General features: G+C 42.8%; 2 protein-coding genes across 2 annotated transcripts in view; one reads left to right on the top strand and one right to left on the bottom strand.

Annotated features, from left to right (window-relative positions):
* The window catches only part of SMIM14 (small integral membrane protein 14), a 43,177-nt gene extending 28,796 nt beyond the window's left edge, over nucleotides 1-14,381 (top strand). Inside the window, exons 3-5 of the mRNA XM_060246275.1 lie at nucleotides 2,597-2,645; nucleotides 12,128-12,276; nucleotides 14,178-14,381. Coding sequence (XP_060102258.1) covers nucleotides 2,597-2,645; nucleotides 12,128-12,276; nucleotides 14,178-14,210 — 231 coding nt within the window. The 3' untranslated portion in view covers nucleotides 14,211-14,381. The remainder of the gene's footprint in view (nucleotides 1-2,596; nucleotides 2,646-12,127; nucleotides 12,277-14,177) is intronic.
* The window catches only part of WDR19 (WD repeat domain 19), a 370,238-nt gene that overhangs the window by 127,579 nt on the left and 219,474 nt on the right, over nucleotides 1-23,185 (bottom strand). The window lies entirely within an intron of this gene.

Below are 23,185 nucleotides of genomic sequence, written 5' to 3'. Positions count from 1 at the left end.
AGGCTGGGTGAGCGTCTGTTAACTGGAAAAAGCTCGGAGGAAAGAGGGGAAGAAGAAAGTGAGGTATTTTTCTCCTGAGGGAGCAGAGAATTTCTTAGGAAAAGGGAATAATACTAGAGAAGACAACCTGTGGGGCAGCAAGGACGGAAAGTTGGCAGACGACTGGTAGTCTTCTAGCATGGGCCTTTTGATCCACATTATTTATGGGTACTCTGAGGAGAAGTGACTTCTCAGAGCCTGTAAAGAAAAGAAACTTTGCCAAGTATCCAGACCTTCCTGGAGTTTGTGAACCCAAAGTCTAAAGAGATTACCTTCTTGCTTCATCCTGACATTAAGGCAACCTAGTATACTAATTAGGGTTGCCAATCTCCAGGTGGGGGCAGGGGATCCCCCAGTTTGGAGGCCCTCCCCTTGCTTCAGGGTTATCACAAAGCGGGGGGGGGGAGAGGGAAACGTCTGCTGAGCACTCCATTATTCCCTATGGAGACCAATTCCCATAGGGTATAATGGAGAATTGATTCGTGGGTATCTGGGGCTCTGGGGAGGCTGTTTTTTTGAGATACAGGCACCAAATTTTCAGCATAGCATCTGGTGTCTCCCCTCAAACCCCCCTCCCAAGTTTCAAAAAGATTGGACCAGGAGTCCAATTCTATGAACCCCAAAATAAGGTGCCCCTATCCTTCATTATTTCCAATAGAGGGAAGGCATTTAAAAGGTTGTGGGGTTCCTTTAAATGTGATGCCCAGAACTCCCTTTGGAGTTCAGTTGTATTTGTCACAACCTTGTTCCTGGCTGCACACCCAATAACTTCTGTCTTCACCCCCCAAGTCTCCCGGTGCCACCTCCAAAGTCCCCAGGTGTTTCTTGAATTGGACTTGGCAACCCTAATACTAATACTTATTTTCAGAACTCCTCGTTCCCGTACCCCTTTTTTTCTTCACTTTTAAATAAAAGCTCTAACTGTTTTAAGCCTCAGTTTGAACTGGGGCATTCCCAGTTTTGTGACTACTGACATGGGCCTTTTAAGGCTGAAAGGATTACATAATAATCAGCCACTGCCCACAAAAGTATATGAAGAATTGTACCCAGCCTTCCCAACAGAGATCTTGTTCACTGATTTTAACGTAGTCATGTACCTTTTTGGTGAAGTACCACATAATAATAAATCTTTTGATATATAATGTTTTCCAACATTCTGTTTGTCATACTTACATGGGAAATCTAGCAACCCCCCCCCCCCATTGAAAATTTGGTGCATTAGCACTTGCTTATTATTAAAGACGTGTGTGTGTGAGAGAGAGAGAGATTCCTGCAAGAATGTCAATAAATTAATAGTCTTAACAGAGACCCAGAAAATGTATTCTCCCGACTGACCTAGATATGCTTGTAACCAACTGGATAACATTATTAGCTAAAACAGCTGAACAGTAAAGAAATAAGATACTGAAAGATGTTATCATTGCTTTTCTTGGAGACCTGCAGATGTAATTATTTTGGTATTTGAATGGACTTCTCGGTCTTAAACTGATTGGAGAAACGTCGACTGCGGGGTGACATGATAGAAGTTTACAAGATTATGCATGGGATGGAGAAAGTAGAAAAAGAAGTACTTTTCTCCCTTTCTCACAATACAAGAACTCGTGGGCATTCAATGAAATTGCTGAGCAGTCGGGTTAAAACAGATAAAAGGAAGTACTTCTTCACCCAAAGGGTGATTAACATGTGAAATTTACTGCCACAGAAGGTGGCAGCAGCTACAAGCATAGCCAGCTTCAAGAGGGGATTGGATAAAAATATGGAGCTGAGGTCCATCAGTGGCTATTAGACAGCTGTGTATACACACACACACATACACAGAGCTTTTTTTGAGCAGGAATGCACAGGAACACAGTTCTGCCTGGTTTAGTTCAGGGGTGTGGCCTGATATGCAAATGAGTTCCTGCCAGGCTTCTCTAAAATAAAGCCCTGTGTGAAACAATGTGACATCAGAGGGTATGGCCAAATATGCAGAGGAGTTCCTGCTGGGCTTTTTCTACAAAAAGCCATATATAGAGAGATAGATAGATATAGATATCTATATAGTGATATTTATATAGTGAGAGAGAGAGAGAGATCACAGAAGTAAATTCACCCTTTACTATTCGGATTTAATGGTGTCTTGATTCTGCTGCTGCTCTTGGATCCCCCCCCCCACGCCTTCCTATTAAAAATCTCTGTATCTAAAGAAACAGGGTCTGTAGTCCGTTAAAACTCATACTTGAAAAAGGTGCCACAAGCTGCAGCAGAGCAGACTGACAATGCTGCCATCCTGGAATTAAAAATGTAGCACACTAAAGTCCTCATCATTTGACATGGTGTAAATTATCATTCAACAGGTAGCACTCAACTCTTCCGAATCATTTTGATTTTAGAACTTCAGAAGACTTCTTCCTCAAACTTCAGAGCTGACCAGATTTCCCTGGCTAATCTTGTTTGCTTTTGTCTGTGTTTTTGTACTTTGTAATTTGAAAGCCTCTTTGAGTCTACTGGAGATAAAAGAGGAGTAAGAATCTGAATAATCAAATAAACCCAGATTCTGTTGTTTTTTTCATTTCAGTTACGACAATCCCAGGCCTACTGCACAGACACGGAATGCCTTCAAGAATGTAAGCAACAGGGATAATCATTGTTAAGTGCATGTTTATATGGTAAAGCATGGTGTCTGAAAAGATGCTATGAAAATATGCCCTCAGAAACTAGCATTCTGCTGGGAAAAAGGAGAAAATAGGGAAATTCAAATAAGGAGAAACCTGGGTAGCATATAAAGAATTATGCTTTTCATTGCAATGCTGTTAATTTGAGTCAAAGAAAACAGTGAATAATAGAGATTTTCCTGGTTGTAAATTGCTGCTCCAGTTTAGTATTCACAGGGCTTTTTTTGAGCAGGAAAATGCAGTTCTGCACAGGAATGCAGTTCTGGATGGCTTGGTGTCAGGGAGTGTGGCCTAATATGCAAATGAGTTACTGCTGGGTTTTTCTTACCAAAAAAGCCCTGAGTATTCATTACCATTCCAATCAGGAATATGCATATCCAAATATACTAGTTGATGCCAAATTATATATTGTGCTTGAATTCTGTAATTGAGTTTGCAGACATTTTTGTTTTTAATAAAAGGCAGCCACAAAGGGATGGCCATTTTTATCAGAGCAGTGACATTGAGGAAGGGTGATTTTTTTGTGTTTTTAGTTTTAAAAGCCTTTTCCACGTAATATTTCCCAGCTGCCCAACCCCGAGATCGCCTGCATAAAGTACTTTGGCTGCACAACCCAGTGTTCAAGAGGTGCTGTACTGTGCTTCAATATTGTACATATTCCTTCTACTTTTGAATAGGTCTAAGGATTGGCCTGGGTTCATCTACATTATTATGTTGGTAACATACATATCAAACTCTGTTCCAGTTTATCAGAAGGGAGCTATTGGATTCAGTATGTTTCAAGTAGGCCAGAAAAATGGTCAGATGTGCAGCTGGAAAAATAGGGAATTTGAAACACAGAACTTGGGTCCTGAGCACACTAACTTTCATTCTAGTATCTCAGTCTTCAGGGCAGATAACATATTGCCATACATTTTATATTTCCCTCTCCTGTCCCTTTTGAGAATTATTTAGTAGCAGAGCTTGTGTTGGAACTTGTAATATAAAACTGTAGACTGAAGACGCATTGGATTTGATTTATATCGCTTGGTGTTTACAGGAATTACAAACAAATAGGATGCCAGGCAGACTGATTAAAGTGCAGGCCTTGCTTTGTCATGTTAAAAGAGTCCAGGAAGGATCTGTAAAATATGAATGGCACAAGCATATATTTTTGGAACATTTCCCTTTGAAATATACACAGCAAGGGACTGCTCCAGACATGTTTATTGCTTATTTGCATGAAGGAGGTACACAGCAAAAAATAAAAAATGCATCTCATTCATATTTGACAAGACACACAAATTTCTTGCACCCAAATATGCTTTTCTGGGCCATCTATTTCAGCCTAACAGCAGGGCTGGTGTTCCCATCAGCTGTTAGGCTGCAATGGATGCAAGCAGGGCTTTTCTTGGAGCAGTAACTCCTTTGCATATTAGGCCACACACCCCTGATGTATCCAATTCTCCAAGAGGTTACAGGACTCTTAGTACAGGGCCTGCTGTAAACTCCAGGAGGACTGGCTACATCAGGGATGTGTGGTCTAATATGCAAAGGAGTTCCTGCTACAAGAAAAAAGCCCTGGACGCAAGCCATTTCAGCAATCCCTTTTGCTCCCCCACTTTTACTCCCTTCATCTTCCAGGTGTTCCCTTTAAATTGCTATTGTAAGCCATGCATGAGTGAAGTCCAAGCAGTGAGTTCACTTTGAAGTGGTAAACTCATCGCCTGGGCTTCACTAGTGCATGGCGCCTGCTTGCAAAAGCCATTTAAAGGGAGTGTTCCCTTTAAATAGCTTTAGCAAGGTCTTCCCCTCTTTCATTCTGCTGGCCTCAGGGAGCTGTCCCCAGCAAAAAGGTGGGAGGGAAGATCTCAGCTCTTCCTCTGAACCTCACAAACGGAACCGTTTTGGTAAGCAGGGAGGTTTATGAAGGTTCATGGTTTTTGCGACCTCATGAACCATGAACTGGGACGAACCTCATTTTCCTGGTTTGTACCCATCCGTAGACACAACCCTGGACTTCCTTGGTGATCTCCCATTTAAATACTAACTTATTATCTTAGATTCTGAGATATGGTTAGCCATGTCAGGGCCAAATATACCTATCTGAGCAAACAAACAAAACACCAACCACCAAATGCAGAATCTGATCTAAATCATATGTGAACAGAGCATTTTTTGTAGCAGGAACTCCTTTGCATATTAGGCCACACCCCTGATGTAACCAGTCCTCCTGGAGCTTACAGTAGGCCCTGTCCTAAGAACCATGTAAGCTCTTGGAGGATTGGCTACATCAGGGGTATGTGGCCTAATATGCAAAGGGATTCCTGGTACCAAAAAAGCCCTGTATATGTGGGTCTGGGTGTGTGGTGCTTTATTTTTGTCCTTTACCATATAGAATTTGGCTCCAGGACCAGTATGGGACAGTGGGTCATTTATAATAATCCAGACCAGGAAGTTTATGGTCTCTAATGTCAGCCATGTACATTGGAACCTGCTGTGCAACAAGCCAAATGCACGACTCTATTTAGCTGGCAGAGGCAGAAAGATAGCCTCCTCGTATTTATGCCAGGTCAGGTAGGGTTGCCAAGTCCAATTCAAGAAATATCTGGGAACTTTGGGGGTGGAGCCAGGAGACATTGGGGTGGAGCCATAAGCAAAGTTGTGACAAGCACAATTGAACTCCAAAGGGAGTTCTGGCCATCACATTTAAAGGAACTGCACACCTTTTAAATGCCTTCCCTACATTAGATATAATGAAGGACAGGGGCACCTTCTTTCAGGGCTCATAGAATTGGACTCCCTGGTCCAATCTTTTTGAAACTTGGAGAGCATTTTGAGGAGAGTCATCAGATGCTATGCTGAAAATGTGGTACATCTACCTCAAAAAAACAGCTCCTCCAGGGCCCCAGATACCCCCCAGATCAATTCTCCATTTATGAGAATACTTTATGAGAATCGATCTCCATAGGGAATAATGAGGTGCCCAGCAGACACTTCCCTCCCCCCCCCATTTCTGATGACTCTGAAGCGGGGGACTGGCATCTCTACTCACAAGTTGCTGAACTTCCAACTTCTTAACACAGAGCAACCAAAGGTTCAAGTTTACTTTTCCTATGCAAACGACCTCTGAAAACGGAGGGTCTGGGAGGGTCTGGCCTGATTTCACAGCCACTGGGAGCAGCCATGTTGTTCTCCCCCCTGTTCCCCCCACCCCTATTCAGCCTTAAAGACACAGACACACCATTCCAAGAGGAAGCCTTTTCAAGCCTCTGGAGTTGGAAAGGCACATGGTAGCTGTGGGGGCAGGGCTTCCCCCCACCGGCCAGCTGACTGGGAGCGGGAAGGAGGCTGGGAAAGCGGGAGAACCCCCACTTGGACCTGGGGATTGGCAAGCCTAAGGTCAGGAAATCTAGAGATACCGCTGCCAAGACCCATCAGTGACCGAGACTCCCTCTGGGCATCCCTACACTACCAATATCAAATTTAATTTGAAAATGAATAAAAGAAGACTGCGGATTTATACCCCACCCTTCTCTCTGAATCAGGGACTCAGAGCAGTTTACAATCTCCTATATCTTTTCTCCCCACAACAGACACCCTGTGTGATGGGTGGTGAGGCTGAGAGGGCTCTCACAGAAGCTGCCCTTTCAGGGACAACTCTGCCAGAGCTATGGCTAACCCAAAGCTGTTCCAGCAGGTGCAAACCCGGTTCTCCCAGATAAAAGTCCGCGCCCTTAACCACTATACCAAACTGGCTTGCCCATAGCATGGCTTGCCCATGTCTTTGGGCCCCTCAGATGACCAGGAAATCCCAGACTTCTGTCTTGAGTGCTCCCCTGTTAGTAACCCTACACTGAGGCTTTATATGTGTTGCACAATCTTTTTATAATCTATACCTGAAGAGGAATTTGTGGCTTGTGTAAACATATTTCGCTAGGGTAGTTTCCAGTTCAACCGTCAAGTACCTGACATAGCTATCTTCTGGACCATTTCAGCTTTCCCTCCTTTCCTTTTAAGCAAACCTGCACAGAGTTTAGATCTGAGCACACATTAGCTCTTTTTCTGGTTTGGAAACCAGGATATTAGGAGGAGTTGGTGTAAAACCTCTCTCTCTTTTTGCAGCATTGTGTTCTTTTTGAGCTCCCCAGCCACTCAGTACGCTCTGAGGACTTTTCATTCCTACCATTATTTTGCTTCCTGATGTCCAGCTGTTCCTGCAACTATAAAACATCCCCGTTGGGGTTAAGGATTACAACAGTACTGGCTGCGGTTTGGGTGGGGCTTGGTTTGGGAAGCAGCAGGGCTGCCGTTCAACCAAAGTCAGAATGACGTCTGTTATGGTGTTGCTACAAACAAAGGAGAAAGTCATCAAAATCCAGCCTTGAACTGCCCAAGATGGGGAAAGTCCTTTTCAAGAAGGTTTAACAGGACTAGGTTGTTGTTTCGCCCTGTATGCAGTGGGGGGGGGGGGGGGGAGAAAAACAGCAGCATGAAGGCGTCTGGGATCACGAAATAGTACCCATTTGTTTTGAAAGAGCCATATAACAGTGTTCCAGAACATCTAAGGAGCCCTTGATGGGGTTCGTGAGATCTGCAGCCAGCCTGCTGTGTGCTTCTTTCTTTTTCTTTTCTTTTTTTAAAGTTAGGTAGCTTCATTGTGAGATTTTGGGGAGGAGGGCAGGGCACAGAATTGCTTCTAGCCCAGTCTGGTGAGATGCTGGAGAGAATGTGAAAAACAGATGAGTCATTCAGAGGTAAATAAATTTAACAGGACAGCAAAGAGAGCATAGTGCAATAGTGACCGAACTTGCTTAACGTAAGAGCCACGTAGAATAAACATCAGATGTTTGAGAGCAGCAAAACATGGGCATCGGAAGGAAGGAAGGAAGGAAGGAAGGAAGGAAGGAAGGAAGGAAGGAAGGAAGGAAGGAAGGAAGGAAGGAAGGAAGGCAAGCAACTAGATGGGAAGGGAGAGGGGGAAAGAAAGCAGCTTTAACTTTGAATGCATTCTCCAAGCCGGCCGAAGGCGTGGAGTGACTTCAAGAGCCACGCAATATGTGTGAAGGAGCCACATGTAGCTCCTGAGCCACACTTTGGCCAACCCTGACATAGTGTTTATCAGAATAAAACAGGAGTCCAGTGGCACTTTAAAGACTAACAAAATGTATTCCAGTGTAAACTTTAGTTAGACAAAGCTTATTTCATCCATAAGTTTTTGAATGAGTATCTGTTAGGTCGGTGCTTTTATATTTAAAGCTGAAAGGGAGGGGCAGGCAAGGGAGGTAGAGATGTTACATGGAGAAGAATCACTTTGATGATTGTTTTTAAGTTGCTAAATGTTTTATTGCTGTTTTAAGCTCTGGCTGGATTGCAATGTTAATTATTTCAAAAAAAAACCCCATTTTAATGACTTTTATGACATTTTATGTTGTCAGTATGCTTTACTTCATAAGCCCCTTCAACCCCAGCTATCAGGAGAGGTGACAGACAACTCCTCTAAATAAATAAAGGCAGGTTTAAAACAAGAAGCCATACCAAGAGTAATTAGTTCACTTCGAGTGGGTGATGGCCATCACCAACTTTTGTTAGATAGGCAAAGTAAGACTATCAAGTTTACTTCTAAAAGCCCTATGATAAATGTTTATTTTGGCTTGAAGATAGCAGTATCTTTAGTATTTATCTCCTTTACACAGAAAATCCTTTCAGTGATGTAAGGTTTCTGTAGATGTGTTAGACTTTAAGGAGCCATGAGACTCCCTGTAATTTTTGTTGCAAAGCGCAGCTCTACTTTAAGCATTTCCTACAACACATTTGCTCCAGCTGTCCCTGGTGTAAAGCAAGTTCCTGGTTTTTCCTGGGAAAACACTGTGTCTGTTTTGTTCTTATTTTTGAAAAGGTCCTGTTAAAATGTTAGTATCGGACAGTATGGCCACCAGTGTAGCAGGAGAACATCCACCCTAGACCATCTGTTCCTTCTGCCACTTGACAATGCACTGGGGGGAAAAGGGAGGCCTTCAGCATTGCACCAGTCACAGTGCCATGACATTACTTCTGTCATGAACCAGAGGTGATATCATTGCATCCGTACAACACTCTGGGATTCACCAAAGCTGTGAGGTTAAACCACAGAATTTCTGGTGAATCCTAGAGTGTTGTGGCAACATAATGACATCACTTTGGTTTGTATTCAAAGTGATGTTGTAGCATTGGCAGGCTGCCCAACAGATTAGGTACCTTCAGTTTCTCACTGACTTCCAGTGCTGAGCTGGCAACCCAGTGTTAGCATGAATTGCTAGACTTATTATTCTTTGTGGTTCACCTCTCTCCCCTAAATCTCTGTAAATTGAAATCTGAGTGTGGAAGGTAGATGCATCATGTGTCTAGTGTGTATTGATGTCCTTGCAGTTGCTGAGCTGTATTTTGAACTGAGTGGTGGAAAATTGTATTTTTCAGGGATATTGTTAATGAAAATAACAATAACCTATTTGCCTCAGTAAAGGACAAGCTGTTGCTGAGTATAAGAACATAAAAAAGCCATGTTGGATCAGACCAGTGGCCCATCCAGTCCAACACTCTGTGTCACACAGTGGCCAAAAAAACCCAGGTGCCATTAGGAGGTCCATCGGTGGGGCCAGGACACCAGAAGCCCTCCCACTGTTGTTCCCCCAAGCACCAAGTATACAGCAAGTGGAGTCTTTTTAGCAAAAAGTATAGTGTGCAGGGATGGAATTCTAGCAGGAGCTCCTTTGCACATTAGGCCACACCCCATGATGCAGCCAATCCTTTTTGAGCTTACAGAAAAGAGCCTTGTAAGCTCTTGGAGGACTGGCTACACTAGGGATGTGTGGCCTAATATGCAAAGGAGCTCCTGCTAGAATCCCACCCCTGATAGTGTGCATTATATGATCCTTGCTATGAGAACTGGGATATTGCAAGCGTATCTTTATTTCTTGGATATCAGGGGACTTTGGGGGTGGAGCCAAATGTGTGACAAGCAGGACTGAACTCCAAAGGGAGTTCTGGCCATCACATTTAAAGGGATCGCACTCCTTTTAAATGCCTTCCCTCCATTTGGAAATAATGGGGGATAGGGGCAGTCCAAATGTCCAAAACATGTACATTCAAGTCCCAAAGTAGTGTGGTGACAAGCCAATCAATTAAGTACTTGTTTCTTTCCAGTCTTCATCAGACGTGGGACCAATATTGATTCAATTATATAGATTCTTTGTGTTTTAACAATTTATTGATAACATATGGCTACAAAACTTAATTATAAATTTCCTGTACTAACCTATATGATATTTCAATCCCCCCTCCCTCCCTTGTTTGACTTCCCCGAAGTTATATATTTAAGTTCAATACTAAAGGTACCAATAACTAATCAAAGTTCAATATTTTTTTTCCCTCATCAATACTAAAAAATTGTCCAATGTCTTTTTACATTCCACTCTTTCTCCATATATCCTTTAAATTTCTTCCACTCCTTTTTTAATATATCTTGATCATAGTCTCTTAGAGTTCTAGTTAGTTTGTCCATCTCACTCCACGATAAAACTTTCATAATCCAGTCCCATTTCTCTGGTATTTTTTCTTGTTTCCACAGCTGCGCATACAATGTCCTAGCAGCTGAGAGCAAGTACCAAATTAATGTCCTGCAACTATATAGATTCTTTACATAATTTTTAAAAAAGGACGCAGAGCGTCTCCAGCAATTTCACAGCGGCTACAGCTCAGCATGAGGCTTCTTGCACTGAGCTGTAGCCGATGTGAAATTGCTGCTGGAGACGCTCTGCGTCCCTCTTTTTTGAAAATTGTGTAAAGAATCTATATAACTGAATCAATATTGGTCCCAGGTCTGATGAAGACTGGAAAGAAACAGGTACTTAAATCGATTGGCTTGTCACCACACTACTTTGGGACTTGAATGTACATGTTTTGGACATTTGGACTGGTTTCTATATATTTATTAGTAAATTGGTCACTAGATTGTATTTTTTGTTGTGTTAGCCAACTGGGGATTGACAATCCTAATTAGGAGTCCTGTTGACTATTAAACTAAAGGACACTAAGAGAATATGTGCACAGGCAGGGCTTTTTTTTTTGTAAAGCAGGAATGCACAGGAACACAGTTCTGGCTGGCTTGGTGTCAGGGGGCGTGGCCTAATATGCAGACAAGTTCCTGCTGGGCATTTTTCTACAAATGAAGCCCTGTGCACAGGAAATAGAGAAACTGAAAAGCACCCCTCTGATGGAAAGTAGCCAGAAAGTACCATAGATGATTTCCTTGATTTTCAGAGATCAGCACACACAACAGTAATCTAAAGCAATTGAAAACTAAGTGGAAATGAAGCAGACAGCATTTAAGAAACAGTCATGTATGACTGTTCGTGTGAAAAACGTCAATACTGTGACTCAGCTGGGCAGTCTTTGGACAGTGAGTCAGAGGGTAGAGCTGCTACTCTGTTCTCACCCAGCATTCCCCACCCTGCTCCGCACTGGGAACTTTAAACCCCTGGGAACTGCCCAGCCAGGGATCCAGGACAGAATCAATCTCTGGTCAAAGAAGAGGCCCAGCAGGGAACTGTCAGGGCAAAATTTAACGGTCCCCAGAGGGAGCACATTTGCTGTCCCTAAACAGCTATCCAAAGAGTGTCAAAGAAGACGATAGTGTGATGGATTTGGAGAAAAACATAACAGGAAATACAGATTATCTACTGATGATGCATTACTCCGGCAGGGTTCAGTAGTTCAATACAAACCATTTTAAGTGTAGGAAATGCTCTGCTCAGACTTTTTACATATTTGATGAATCTACCTTTGGTAACAATTTTATGGAGCACAAGTTGCCTCTGTGGTATTTAGCAGGGCTCCTCAGGGGTGCAGTGGTACCTGTTAACATCTTACCTGTGTCTGCCGAGTGTTTTCAGAAAGTGGGTGGATCTAGGTAGTAGGGCTCTTGCCTAGCATGGCTTCTTATTGGTTGTGCAGATTGAAACAACACTGGCAGTAGCTGCCAACCCAGTAATGGTTTTGCATCCTCTCATTCCTCTTTTCCAGTGTATTTTTAAAATTACCCCACTTATACCCTGCACTTGGACTTCCTCTGGGTGTGTATGGGGAGGATGGTTGCTTATGCAGACTTGGTTTTGCAGAATTTCATTACTGTATCATATTTTAAATGGGTGTTTGAACTTGCATGTTTTTATTGTTAACTACTCATTGCAGAGTAGTTAATGAGAGGACTCCAACCTCAGAGTGAGGTGATTTCCTGACTGAGGAAATCCCATGTGCCCTGAGCCCACATTTCTGTTTTTCCCCATAATGCCACCTGTTCCACAGCTGGGTTTTATCACTTGCATATTCTTTATCCGTGGGTTTCATCATCTGTGTATATCCCGGTGGATAAAGGTGATCTGCATTCTACCCCTAATTTAATTCTACTTGCTTTCTAGTGCCAGGACCAAGTCCATCAGATGATAATGGCATCAGTGTTACAATGATAATGGTTGCCTGGATGGTTCTAGCCCTTGTCTTGTTTTTGATGAGACCTGCAAACTTCAGAAGATCTAACAGAGCTGAAAAACCAACCAGCCCACATAATGTAAGTGTATTTTCTACTGTTTCATGTAGCTTGACTGAATTATCTAGCATTTCTGCAAGATTCATAGAATCTCAGCATTGGAAGGGGCCATACAGACCATCTAGTCCAACCTCCTGCTCAATGCAGGATCAGTCTAGAGCAGGGGTGTCAAACATGCGGCCCGCAAAGGGCTACAATCAGGCCCTCCAGCAACTGGCTGTTGTCTGCTTCATTTTACCTTGCCTGCTGTGTTTGGTCACCATTTTGTGTTTCTCCCCAGCAATCAGTGGCCAGCAAAGCAGCCTTACTTGGCTCTTTCTCTCTTCCCCTCCCTTTTCCCAAAGGGAGGAGGAGCCTTAGCCAATGAAAGAGCCTGGCTCTATAGTTCTGCTGGGTGATTAAGTTTGCCAGACTCAATCACCCTGCAGAGCTACTGAGCCAAGCCTCTCTTCCTTCCTGGCTGAGGCTCCTCCCTCTCCTTGTGCCCTGGGGGAAGGAAGGAAAGAGCCAGAGCTTCCTTTGCCCAGCCCCCACCACCAGGAGAAATACAAAGAAAGCACTTTTAAGACTAGTAACATTTCATTGATGGTATGAGCTTTTTGCCTTGCTACAGAGAGAGAGAGTTTGGTTGGGTTTGTTATGGGTACAACTGGTTTCCCCTCCTCTTTTTCCTATATTCATGCCCTCCAGTCTTTCTTAATAGGAAAGCATGTGAACTGTTTAAAAGAGCAATAACAACAAGCTAGGGTAAGGCTGAGTGTGTCCACCCCAGGTTTACTTAACAAATTTCCCTTGATTTTTCTTTCACATTTTCCCTTGATTGGTGATCTTGAATTTAGACTTGCCAGATAATAGGCTGATACTGACCACTGTATATGGTTGTCTCTCTGTTCTTGCACTGCCACATAGAAGTTGTGGTTATTTTTCTGGGGAAGACTATAGCTTTGTAGACAAGCTCATAGCCCTCAGTCTGTGCCATGGTGCCTTCACATAATTTTGACCAGCACATGAAGCAACTTATGTACAAAAGCTCACAATGCCCAGCTGCTTCATGTTTTCCTCTGGGTCTGAGGCTCAAAGCATTGACTATGAGATCTTTGTAATGAATGTCTATAAATCAAAAGTAGGTTTGCAACTTACAGACGTGCACACTTGAATAACACTTGAACAGCATATTCAGGATTGGTACAGCACAGATGTTGTCTGCAGTTTTTGATGCAATAATTCATAGCAAGATATGACATTTATCAGACTATAAAACCAAATATTGCAAGAGTGTTAATGTTTTAAGTAAAAAAAAAATGTGTTTGTCTGCGCCCCCTTTATACAGTTTATATGTCCACTAGCTGGCATTACATTTTATGACACACATGGCCTGGCCCAACAAGGTCTCATTTATGTCAAATCTGGCCCCCATAACAAATGAGTTCAACACCCCTGGCCTAGAGCATCCCTGGCAAGTGTTTGTCCAGCTGCTGCTTAAAGATTGCCAGTAAGAGGGAGCTCACCACTTCCGTTGGTAGCTGATTCCACTGCTGAAAAGCTCTTACTGTAAAAAAGTTTTCCCTAATATGCAGCCTGTACCTTCAGCAGTGACAGAGAAGGACTGAGGAAAGGGTACATGCTAAAGGCAGGAAGACAGTGTGAGGGGAAGGGTATGGAATTTTTGAGCTTCAAATAAAACCCCTTGGAGCAAGCCTGTGCTTGCACAGTACCCATGTGTCACTGCACAGGTGACCACTGGATAAACAACAATTATAGGTAAGTGCAACCCTGTTGTTTTTTTTTAAGTGCCTGCAATTTAGCCTGGTGAATTTGGGCCCAGTTCAAGCGTTGCATTTCCTGCTAGAAACAAGCAGGTACTTCTGTTTTGTACCCCCTTTCTTCCCTCTGTTCTAACTCAATGTATTCTCAACAAATAGGGACAAGAACCACCAGCGCCACCTGTGGACTAGAACATACGGAAAAGTTCAACAACTGTAATCTTGCACGACCAACTGGATGAAAGTGACCAAACACTTTCTGTTCCTAAATACTGTGTTTTCCACAAATTTATAACTCCTTTATTTTATTCTATTATCATTCCTTGCAGATTACACTTGAATAAATTAACCAATGTGGCAGGAGGTGATGGACAATTTTTGGTGATTGTTGTTGGACAGATAGACATTCACAGTCAAGGGATCCATTGAGAACTCGGTTGTGGGAGATGAAATTGCTTTACCCCACCCTACTGGACTCTGTCCCCCCTGCCAATCTCATTCATGCCCTTCCTTGCAGCCCCAGTGTTGTTTGGTTTTTTCCCTCCTCTTCATCTTCTCACAGTTCTGTTCCTTCCTCTGCCTTGGCTGCTTCTACTCCTCCTGACTTCTCTCAGCTCTTTTACCCCTTTTGAGAGCTAGTTTGGTGTGGTGGTTAAGTGTGTGGATGTGGACTCTTATCTGGGAGAACCGGGTTTGATTCCCCACTCCTCCACTTGGAGCTGCTGCAATGGCCTTGGGTTAGCCATAGCTCTCAAAGAGCTGTCCTTGAAAGGACAGCTTCTGTGAGAGTTCTCTCAGCCCCACCCACCTCACAGGGTGTCTGTTGTGGGGGAAGAAGATAAAGTAGATTGTGAGCCACTCTTAGACTCTGATTCAGAGAGAAGGGTGAGGTATAAATCTATGTTCTTCTTTTAGTCCTTGCGTCTTCTCTGCCTTGCATCCTTTTATGACCCCTCTCCTTTCATATTCTTTATTCAGCCCCACTCTGGTGGAGGCCAAGTTGAATGCCATCTTGGGTTGCTGCAGCAGCCTAAACTGCCACCCAAAAATTGGGAGAATCTTCTGAACGTCTCCACATACATAGATATCACTTTTATTCTAGGAGAACCCCATATTTGCAGAAACATTTGCCCAGCTACAGATGGGCTTATTGTGCAGATTTAATGGGAATTAATTATTTTAATCATTGCGAAACACAGTCACTTCTGGAACAAATGTAAACATCTATAGTTATGCTTCATACTAATTGTTGTTATTTTTCTATATATGTGGAAAAAGAGTTACAAGGATGAGTCCATTCCCTTAGCAGATTTTCTCTGCTTTTTTAAACACAACATACACTGGGGATTTGAAGAGAAATTCTCAGTGGATTGTACACATTACCTGTATTTTCATATAAAATTATCCAAGTTGCATTTCATCCATGTGACTTAAAATGTACTGTATGACAATTTATCTGCTATTTATATCTATAGTAATGATTATAATCTTTACATCTTTAACACGAGGCCAAATTAAATGTATTTATTGTAAGTGAGCAGATAATCCAATATGGTGTTAAAATCAATTAAAGTCTGCATAACCAAATATTATATTCTAAAACAGGAATTATTTATATATGTCATAAAATGAAAAGGTAGGTACCTATACACTCTGTCCTGATGAGTTCTATAATCTGCAACAGCCCTTTTTCAGTTATTTGAATTTTCTGTGATAAGCAAATAAATCTGCATACCATTAAATGGAAGGGCAAAAGCATGGTATGCATGAAAGCAGTTGAAAAAAATTTCAGACCAAAATTTAATAGCATGTTCACTACTTTCCAATACCAGAGAAGTTGCACGTTCCAAGGCAATATGTAAGAAACAAAACAGATGCTTTTGGGGTTACTTGTGAGTGCCTTCTGAGACTGTTTAAAGGATTGCGAGTATACATGTAGGCAGTCAGTTTCAGTACTTGAGACTTTCATAGACAAATAGACAGAAATCCCAACACTTAGAATAAAGTAGTATACCAACAGGATTCTGGACCATACCAAGTGCAGATGATGTATCTTTAATGTTGATAAGAACCTGCATATCAGAAAGAGGAGTCACGCTGATCTTTTCTAATAGATGTGCTTATTAGATGCAGATAATTTTTCTGTGAAGCTGCCCATTCCTCAAGTAGACAGTCCAAAATTCAACTACCCCAGTCATTTTCATTTATGGAGCAACTTTTAAAACTGAAAGCTTCATAAGCTCAGCATCTTTGAACAGGCCTTTCAATGAGCTATTTACTTGCAATTGCTGATAATGGATTGTAAGGCTGAAATTTACATTCTTTTCACGCAGTGTCATGCAGTAATTCTTCCTTGTGTACTTATCTGTACAATGAAGAAGAATAATACGGAGGAATCTTGAATAATTTGGTATGCACATGTATCTGAGTAAGTGTATCTTCTAGTTCACTTAACAGGAATTTAAATCTACATTAAATAATTGGTGAGGAAAACCTTTTAGTGATGCAAAGGTAACTGACTTTGCCTATTTGTCTTCATCGCTTTTACAAATGAACAAAATAAGAAATCTGTTTTGATGTACACAATAAAGTATCTTTCCCACAAGTTTATAGCAATCTAGTAAGATTACTGTAAAAACAGCTCACAGGAGAAAAATATCGGTATTCAATTACTGAAACACAAAAGCACCTCAAATATAGCTGAACCACACACAAATTAAAACAGTTTAGCTGGTGGTATTCTCATTCATTCTGATCTGGGGAAAAGAAAAAACTCTGTCTGCCTCACAGCACTGCTCTAAAGGCGTGGTTTTTAAAATTCTCTAGCTTCAGACAGAGAAATCTTTTTACAATGATTCATTAGCCCTAGGACCCATATGTATTGCAGAGGATTCTGGGAAATGTTCTAGCATGCCTCCATTTGTGGAGCAGCTTGTGTGTAGAGTGTTGGCTAAGCCAGCTGGACAGTGTTGTGTTTGTCTAAATGGAGAGGGCACATGTAACACTGCCCTGATACTATAGAATGCAGGGCAAGGTCAGTAATGGTGAGCCAATAGCCTGTCAGGAAAATTGCCTGCCATAATTGACCTTCTTGCTGAAGAAATCCTGATAATCTTCTGGATTGTTTGGAACAGCTTTGAAAACCATTGTCCTTAAATCGTAGTAGGACGGACACCAGGAAAAATGTCTGCTAAGAACAGGGATTGGCCACCACTACCGTTTTGGGGATAGAGTAACATAGCCTAGATCAGGGGTGGCCAAACTTGCTTAACATAACAGCCATTTAGAATAAATGTCAGATGTTTGAGAACCACAAGACATGAAGTCAGATGTTTGAGAGCTGCAAGACATGAACATCAGATGTTTGAGAGTCATAAGACAGGAAAGAAGGAAAATAAATGGAGGGAGGGAGAGGTAGACAGAAAGCTACTTTAAATGCATTCTCTAAGCAGGCTTGGCTTGGTGAAGTAATTTAAAGAGACAAATGCCTTCTCCAGGCTGGCCAACAGGGTGGTGGGGGCTTTGTGAGCCACACTTTATGTGTGAAAAAACCACATGTGGCTCCCGAGCTGCAGTTTGGCCACCCTGGCCTAGACTGATGATCACATTGTATTGCGCCTTCCACACCAATAAAATACATGAGGCTGTTTGAGGAAGAGTCTATTCCTTTATCCACTACCAGTGCCTCCCTATGAGACTTGCCTCTCACTTTTAGAACTACAGTAGTAGAATGTGATCTGCTTTATATTAAAGGTTCGGTACCACACAGAGGTTATAGCTACTTGAGAAGAATTAATAAAGCAGGTTTGCTGTTAACGCTTTAGTTTATAATGCTGTTAATTTTTTTAAAAAATTCTTCAAATGCACTTAGATGCCAAAATGAAGACTCATATTCATTTGTATTATATCTACGGGACACTTAGCTTTAGTAGGTAATGGTAGTTTTCTGGATAAAAAGGAGGGCGATAAGTAATAATGTGATGATCTTAAATAGACAGAAACCTTCCAAACGAAACAATTGTATGTGCCACTTTGGACTTTATGGTAGTCTAAGATTAGCTGGGGATAAAAGGTTTGTACAATGCACTTTTTATTGATTAAAATAAATATTAACTCTCTGTGCACGTCTTGATTTTTGCACACAATCCGCACTTTGGAAGAAGGGAGGGCACCTTCACTGCATTTATGTCAGCATATTAAATCCCAAAAGTTACAGCGTGGGTTTCTTTCTACAATGCTGTTACACCAGTACAATGCTAACACATTAACTTTGTATCTAGTACTTCTCTGCACAATTGTCAGTAGTGTTCCAAGACGGCGACCTAAAGTCTTTGCTGCAGAAATACTAGAGAAATAAAATTTCCCGAAATTTTGAAGCAGTTGGAATATATACCTGCTTGCCAAACCAAAAAAACACAGTACAGGTTCAGCAACATAAAACACATCATTTGTATTTTAGCTATTATATATAAAATTGTACTATTTGGAATATTTATAAAACGAAAATGTTATAAGTACAATAGCTTTTACAAGCAACATTGTAAATATATAAACACACTGTTTAGTATCTTTGTATTTGCCATCTTAAAAAGGTGAAGCCTGCCATCAAGTTGCAGTTGCCTCCATGAAGTTCTACCTGATGGGGTTTTCAAGGCAAGAGACAAGCAGAGATGGTTTGCTATTGCCTTCTTCTGCATAGCACCCCGTCTTACTTGACGGTCACCCATCCAATTAGTGGCCTTAGTCAACCCTGCTTAGCTTTCAAGCTCATGAGGTTGGGCTGGGCTGAGGGATGCTATGTTTGTTGTCTTAGCAGTAGGAAAAAATACAAGTTTAAAACAGCACTGATTTTATAGTAAAAATGCATATTATTTGGGCAGTAACAATCTTGTGAGTCACAGTGAGATTAGTAGTGTATTTGGATCCAGTTCACCTAGAACTCTGAAAATACAGAACTCTTTGATAGGACATTCTCATCACACCCATTATAGCATATTCATTACGGACAAAATTAGTCATATTTTAAAACTATTCTTGAAAATGTATTGTATATACAATACAAAGTATTCGCAAAAAGTGTCAGTATCTAACCCTGTAGAATTGTCTTGCACAATAAAAATCATGCCAGTGATATCCAATCCATGGCTCGTAAAGAGTACATCTGCAGTTGCTATAACCCAAAACTCATATTTGCCTCCTTCACTACCATGAGGCCTGCACCTCAAGGAAGATTACAGCTTACCTGTTCCTCCAGCAGCAGCCATTTCTGTATGGGCACGGGCCTTGCCAACTTTCCTGAAACATGTTGCAATTGCCAAATTAGGGAACAGTGTCAGAAGAGCCTCCACTGAGAGTCACTATGCTACACATATTGAGTCAACCAGTTGTAAAACGTATTTTAAAAACCACATTTTTCTATTCTGCTTGTAATTTCAAATTCTTCTATTGAAAAATTGGAGGAAAATGAGCATGTATGTAGGAGTTTTTCTCCAGGCTTTCACATCTTTATGGTAAACAAGGCTTTTTTTTTTTTTAGCAGGAACACACACATGGACATAGTTTTGACTAGCTTGGCATCAGGGGTGTGGCTAATATGCACATTCGTTTATTCTGGGTTTTTTTCTGCAAAAAAGGCCTATGTGGATCAACGGTGATGTCAAGGGCATGGCCTAATATGCAAATGAGTTTCTGCTGGGCTTTTTCTACAAAGTCCTGATGGTAAATAAAACCATGGTTACACACATTCATTTTTAGTGACAGTGGTCTCAGTAGAACAGGTTTCGTAGCATTTCAAACATACCTGGAGTGACTTACTGAGTAATTCCCAAGACGAGTAATATTGGCTTTCCTTCTACCCCCGAGTCGTGGAACTACATTAATTTTAAATAACTTTCTATGTAAAAGGACACACAATAGCCATGGTGCAGCACATGCACACATTTTTCAACACTAGGGATAGAATATCTTAAGGAAAGCACAGGTCTCATTAATCTTGTCTGTATGACTATACAAAGTTAAGAACTGAAGCCACTGGAAGAGTAATGGGGAAATAGCTCTTGCTGTGTCACAAAGATAACTGGCAATTCACATTTTACAGTGGCTTTTTGCTATGAGAAACCACACATTTACTCTAGGGTGCTTGTTTCAGACCAAGTTAAACCCTTCTAAAAGGGGTACCTGAGTTTGTTGCAGCAAAATGTAAATAGGAGTCTTGTGGCACCTTGAAGGCTGCCATGCACTTTATTTCACCGTCACCATTAGGGTTTTTTGCTCAAAAAAAGTTAACACAAAAATAAAAACATTAGTCTTTAAGGTGCCACAAGACTTGTCATTCATTGTTGGTCCATTTCCTCAGAGGATGGCAACACAATTACTTAACTGAGGAGTGAGAAGTAAGGAACAGCCCACAATGTCTGTTTCCCTACATGGTTTAAAGAAACTTCTGTAGTTCTGGAGTGGGAAATAAAGGTGGTTGGGCGGCTTTCCATTTAACCAGCCAGCACTGAGCAAATGCAATGTTCAAAAAGAGAGGATACATTCACACTACACTGAATCCGGCGAAGACAGAGGTCCTGTGCCTTGGTCGCTGCGGCCCGGGAAGGGAAATCCCCCTGCCAGTTTTTGACGGCGCGCCACTAACAGCGTCGGGCAGGGTTAAGAGCCTGGGGGTGCTGTTGGAGCCTTCACTGACAATGGAGGCCCAGATAGCAGCCACTGCCAAGTCCGCGTTTTTTCACCTTCGGCGGGCGAAGCAGTTGGCCCCCTTCCTGGAACGTGACGACCTGGCAACAGTGATTCATGCTACGGTCACCTCGAGGTTAGACTACTGTAATGCCCTCTACATGGGGCTACCCTTGTGCCGGACCCGGAAACTGCAGTTGGTGCAGAACGCTGCTGCCCGGCTGTTATTAGGGCTCCCAAGACGGGAGCACATTCGGCCGGGGCTCCGGGATCTGCACTGGCTGCCAGTAATATTCCGAGTCCGGTACAAGGTGTTGGTTATTACCTTTAAAGCCCTATATGGCCTAGGACCTGTCTACCTTAGGGACCGTCTTTCCCCACACGTTCCCCAGAGAGTACTACGCTCGGGTTCACAAAACCTGCTGATAGTCCCCGGGCCAAAGGAGGCCCGTCTAAAATCCACCAGGGATCGGGCCTTCTCAGTAACGGCACCTTATTGGTGGAACCAGCTGCCGGAGGAGGTGCGGGCCCTGCGGGACCTAGGGCAGTTCCGCAGGGCCTGTAAGACAGCCCTCTTCCGGCAGGCCTATAATACTGACTGACAAGGAAATCTTTTGGATGGAACAAAATGCATCTGTAGACTGCCGGTTTTTATCTATCTTGCTTTTATTAATTTATGGTTTTAATTTTACTTGTAAGTGTTTTAAATTGTAGTATTTGTATTATCATGTTGTAAGCCGCCCTGAGACACTTCGGTGCGAAGGGCGGGGTATAAATCCCAATATAAATAAATAAATAAATAAATAAATAATGCAATTTGCAACTGGATTTTTACTGTGTAAGGGTTGCCAATCCCCAGTTGGGGGCAGTGGGTCCCCCAGTTTGGAGGCCCTCACCCTGCTTCAGGGTTATCAGAAAGCAGGAGGGGGGAATATCTGCTGGGCACTCCATTACACCCTATGGAGACCAATTTCCATAGAGTATAATGGAGAACTTCTCCATGGGTATTGGCGAGGGGAGGGTTTGAGGTAGAGGCACACATTTTCAGCATAGTATCCAGTGTCTCTCTTCAAAACACCCTCCAAGTTTCAAAGACTGGACCAGAGGGTCCAATTCTATGAGCCCCAAAAGAAGGTGCGCCATCATCCATTATTTTCAATAAAGGAAAAGCATTTAAAAGGAGTGCAGTCTCTTTAAATGTGATAGCTAGAACTCCCTTTGGAGTTCAATCATGCTTGTCACACCCTTGCTCCTGGCTCCACCCCCAAAGTCCCCAGATAGTTCTTGAGTTGGACTTGGCAGCCTTAGTGCAGGAATAGCAAAAATCTAGTTGCAAAACACATTTAGTGTAGTGTGAACTCACTCAGAAAAAATGAAACATAGAAGTTCAATCTGGAAGAGTAATACTTGCTCTTCCCCCCCCTTTAAAAAAAAAAACTGAGGAAGAGGCACAGATTTTCAGCGTAGCATCCAGTGCCTCTCCTCAAAAGACTGTAAATTTGCTGGGCCACGTTAAAGGGACTAGCATCTGGGAGACCCTTGTTCAAGCCCCCACGCGGCCATAAAACCTGCTGGCTAACTTTGGGCCCTCCGAGTCTGTCTTTCAGCCTCGCAGGACGTTTTGGGGGGCAAAGCGAGAAAAGAAAAATTAACTACGCCAGTACTGAACTCCTTAGAAATAGGTCGAGATAACCATGCAACAGACGAGAGTTTTGCTAAAAATCAGCAGTTAGCAGGCCAGGAAAAGCGTTCAGGCAAGGAAAGGGCCCAGCACCCCTTGAGGGAAAACGGCGTAAGACACGCTGTGTTTGGTGCGAAGAAAACGTAAGAGGCGCTGCGTACTGTGAAGAGGAAACCCCGCGCAACGATAGAGAATAGGCAGGCAGCCGCAGGCCTCACCGCCAGGCGCTTCTTTCGTGAGTCGCTGCCGCTAGATTGGGGCGTGAGTGACGGAGCACAGCCGAGGCCTGGCCGGCCAACTCCGCCGCCTTCCCTCCCGAGCCCGGCGGCCCTGAGGCGCCTCGTCCTTGCCCCTCGCGCCAGAAGAGACAGACACCGAGGAAGAGGAGGAGAGGCCGGGGCGGCTGGCGGTGTTTGCTTTGGCCCAGGGCGAGGCGGAGGCGAGGCCTCGCAGGGGAGAGGGAAGCCTTTCTTCATTGCCCCCCTTTAGCTTTTAAGTAGTTCCAGTGACCTCCCCCCCCGTCCCCCGCCACCACCGGAAGAGCTCCTCCATCTTTTATCAGGCTCTACGTTTTTTAATTGTCTTTCTCATGAACAATGTTCTCTCTAAGCTACAGAGTCTTGTGAGCAAAAATTCTACTTTGTGAGCTACTGGCATTAAAGTGGTGAGCTGCTGCCATTAATTATTGTGCTCTGGGGCTATTTTTCCTGAGCTAAGACAAAAAAGGTGTGAGCTGGAGGTTAAAAATATGTGAGCTAGCTCACACTAACTCAGAGGGAACACTGCTCATGAACTGCCTGGCGGC

The sequence above is a fragment of the Heteronotia binoei genome, chromosome 9 (assembly GCF_032191835.1).
Source record: "Heteronotia binoei isolate CCM8104 ecotype False Entrance Well chromosome 9, APGP_CSIRO_Hbin_v1, whole genome shotgun sequence".
NCBI classification, from domain to species: domain Eukaryota; kingdom Metazoa; phylum Chordata; class Lepidosauria; order Squamata; family Gekkonidae; genus Heteronotia; species Heteronotia binoei.
This window is presented reverse-complemented; position numbering and strand designations above follow the sequence as displayed.